At 39.4% G+C, this 2,241-nt stretch overlaps 1 protein-coding gene across 1 annotated transcript; it reads right to left on the minus strand.

Moving 5' to 3' along the window:
* Positions 1-882: 882 nt before the first annotated feature.
* LOC113349443 (ethylene-responsive transcription factor 4-like) lies at positions 883-2,023 on the minus strand. The gene has a single exon (XM_026593415.1). It carries the CDS (start codon positions 1,913-1,915, stop codon positions 1,079-1,081), a length of 837 nt encoding a protein of 278 aa, XP_026449200.1. The 5' UTR covers positions 1,916-2,023; the 3' UTR covers positions 883-1,078.
* Positions 2,024-2,241: the final 218 nt, after the last annotated feature.

Here is a 2,241-nt window from a genome sequence, read left to right on the forward strand (position 1 = left end):
GCATGAGGTGTACACAACAAGTATTATCCTGTGCTGCAGCTTTTCCCAGGTCGGTGCGGCACACACTTACTTCAACTCACCCACACACACATACCCCACAGTTTCCCCCTTTTGGCGGTTGTTCCCTACTTTATTTTTTTATTCACTTAAAACGTGGCGTAATCTCGAGGAAAAAACCCCTAATATATAACGTCAAATAAATTCTTCACCCTACCCCACTAAAATAAACCCCCCACAATCCAGATACATCACGGCAAAATTATTTCTCCTAACTAACCATTATCTACACCAACGTGTCAGTCTACTATGGTTTCTGAAACGATATCCAAATCTCCACCGTAGATTTCTGTCGTAAGTGGACCCCGTGAAACGCGGCCGCCGCGATTCTGAGTCTGTGTAACCTAACCGGGCCCCACATCTGTGTCTCTTTCCCACCACGATTACGTCAAACGAGTTTGAGTGTGACTTTAAGAGAGAGAAAAAGAAAAGAAAAACAGGGAGAATCTATTTTCTTTTTCTCTTTCTTCGTAGACCACTCGAACGGCTTCCTTGTCTGCCGCTCTTCTCAGCTAAAATGGAAAGAGAAAAGGAGACAAGAGTACACGTGGAGGTTTGAAACATGATCATGACAACACGCGGATTACTTGCAGGCCCAAACGCTCTCTCCGCCGTCTGCCTTAAACTATCAAAAATTGATAACCTCTCTCTTCCTCGTGACAACACACCTGTATGTATCCATTTTCAGGGTTCATACAACAAGCTCTGATCAAAGAGATTACACCACAAATGACAATCATAACGCCTGATTAGTGAACAATTAGAAGAAAGAACCTGTAAACATGCAGATCGGAACGGTTTCCGGTGAATGAAATTGGACAGAGATTGCAAAATTAAGTTTTTTTTCATTTCCATTTGGTAAAAAGAAATACATTGAAGAAAGAAAGAAGGCTAATATCTGATGATTTTTGATTGGAATATATACAGTCTTCTTCTTATACAAAATCAGAGAACTGCTCATACCTTTCTTTCCTTTTTTTTCTTTTTTTTTTCGATTTGACAAAATGTAAAAATTAGAGATCTAACTAGAAACGGCTTCAGGTGGTGGAGGGAAATTAAGATCAACATCAAGAACGAGTTCTTTTTTAGGTTGTTGATTGATTTTGAAATCAACGACAGTTGATGAATCAGAATCGCTGTGTTCTTGTTGCTGAGTCTGGTGTGTCTGATGTGCTTCTCTCTTGAAAAAATCTAATGGAGTAGCAGTAGTAGTACTTTTCACGAACTGATGATTATAATGATGTTGATGATCAATCATCATCTTTGATCTCATAATCGAATCCAAATATGACAATGAAGAAGGATGATATTGTTGCTGCTGTTGTTGTTGAAGATGATGAAGATGATGAAAAGGAAATCTCATAATAAAACCAGAATTATCCACAAATCCTCCATCAAAACCAGTTGTACCACCACCATTAGAAACACCAACACGATGAATCAAATCAAGATCCAGCCTCGACGAATCAACAGAAAAAACTTGATTATCAGGACTGGACGATTCAACAGTACTTCTCTGACTAGTAGTCTGCTCATTACTACAATTATTAGGGTTCTGATTTTGATTTTGATTCTGATTATTCTGCTGGTGGTTCTTAATATCAACAACATCAGAAATCGGAAAATTAGTCTTAGCTTTAGATCCACGAAATTCTCTAGCAGCAGTATCATAAGCTTTAGCAGCTTCTTCAGCTGTATCAAAAGTACCCAACCAAACTCTACTCTTCTTACCAGGATCTCGAATTTCTGCTGCGTATCTCCCCCATGGCCTCTTCCTCACTCCTCTGTAGTGTATTTCCTTAACAGTCTCTGTAGTTTTACTAACTCCGCCTTCCATTTTCTCTGATCTTGGTGCCATTTTTTTTTTGTTTAGATTTTCTTAAAGAGGTTTTTGATGTAGAAGAAGATGATGAGAGAAAAAGGGTTCAGATTTGGTTGGTTTTATAGAGTTTTGAGTAGATGAGGAGTTACAAAAAAGAAAAAAGAAAAAAAATATATTCGGCGTAGTCAGCGAGAGGTTTGACTGTGCGCGTTTTCATGTCCTTAGCCGCCGCCAGCGCACCCAGCGTGGTGATGCGATGTTATTGTTGTCGTTGTTTATGTATGCGTGTTTGTCGGGACGGGCAAAATCTGGGTATATACGGCGAGAGAATTGGATCGAAGATGGTATGGGTCCCGACAAAA

This window comes from Papaver somniferum, chromosome 2, assembly GCF_003573695.1.
Source record: "Papaver somniferum cultivar HN1 chromosome 2, ASM357369v1, whole genome shotgun sequence".
Classification (NCBI taxonomy): domain Eukaryota; kingdom Viridiplantae; phylum Streptophyta; class Magnoliopsida; order Ranunculales; family Papaveraceae; genus Papaver; species Papaver somniferum.

What these genes read in the sequence shown, in the direction of transcription:
- LOC113349443 (XM_026593415.1), bottom strand. Translation starts at nt 1,915, where the DNA reads ATGGCACCAAGATCAGAGAAAATGGAAGGCGGAGTTAGTAAAACTACA.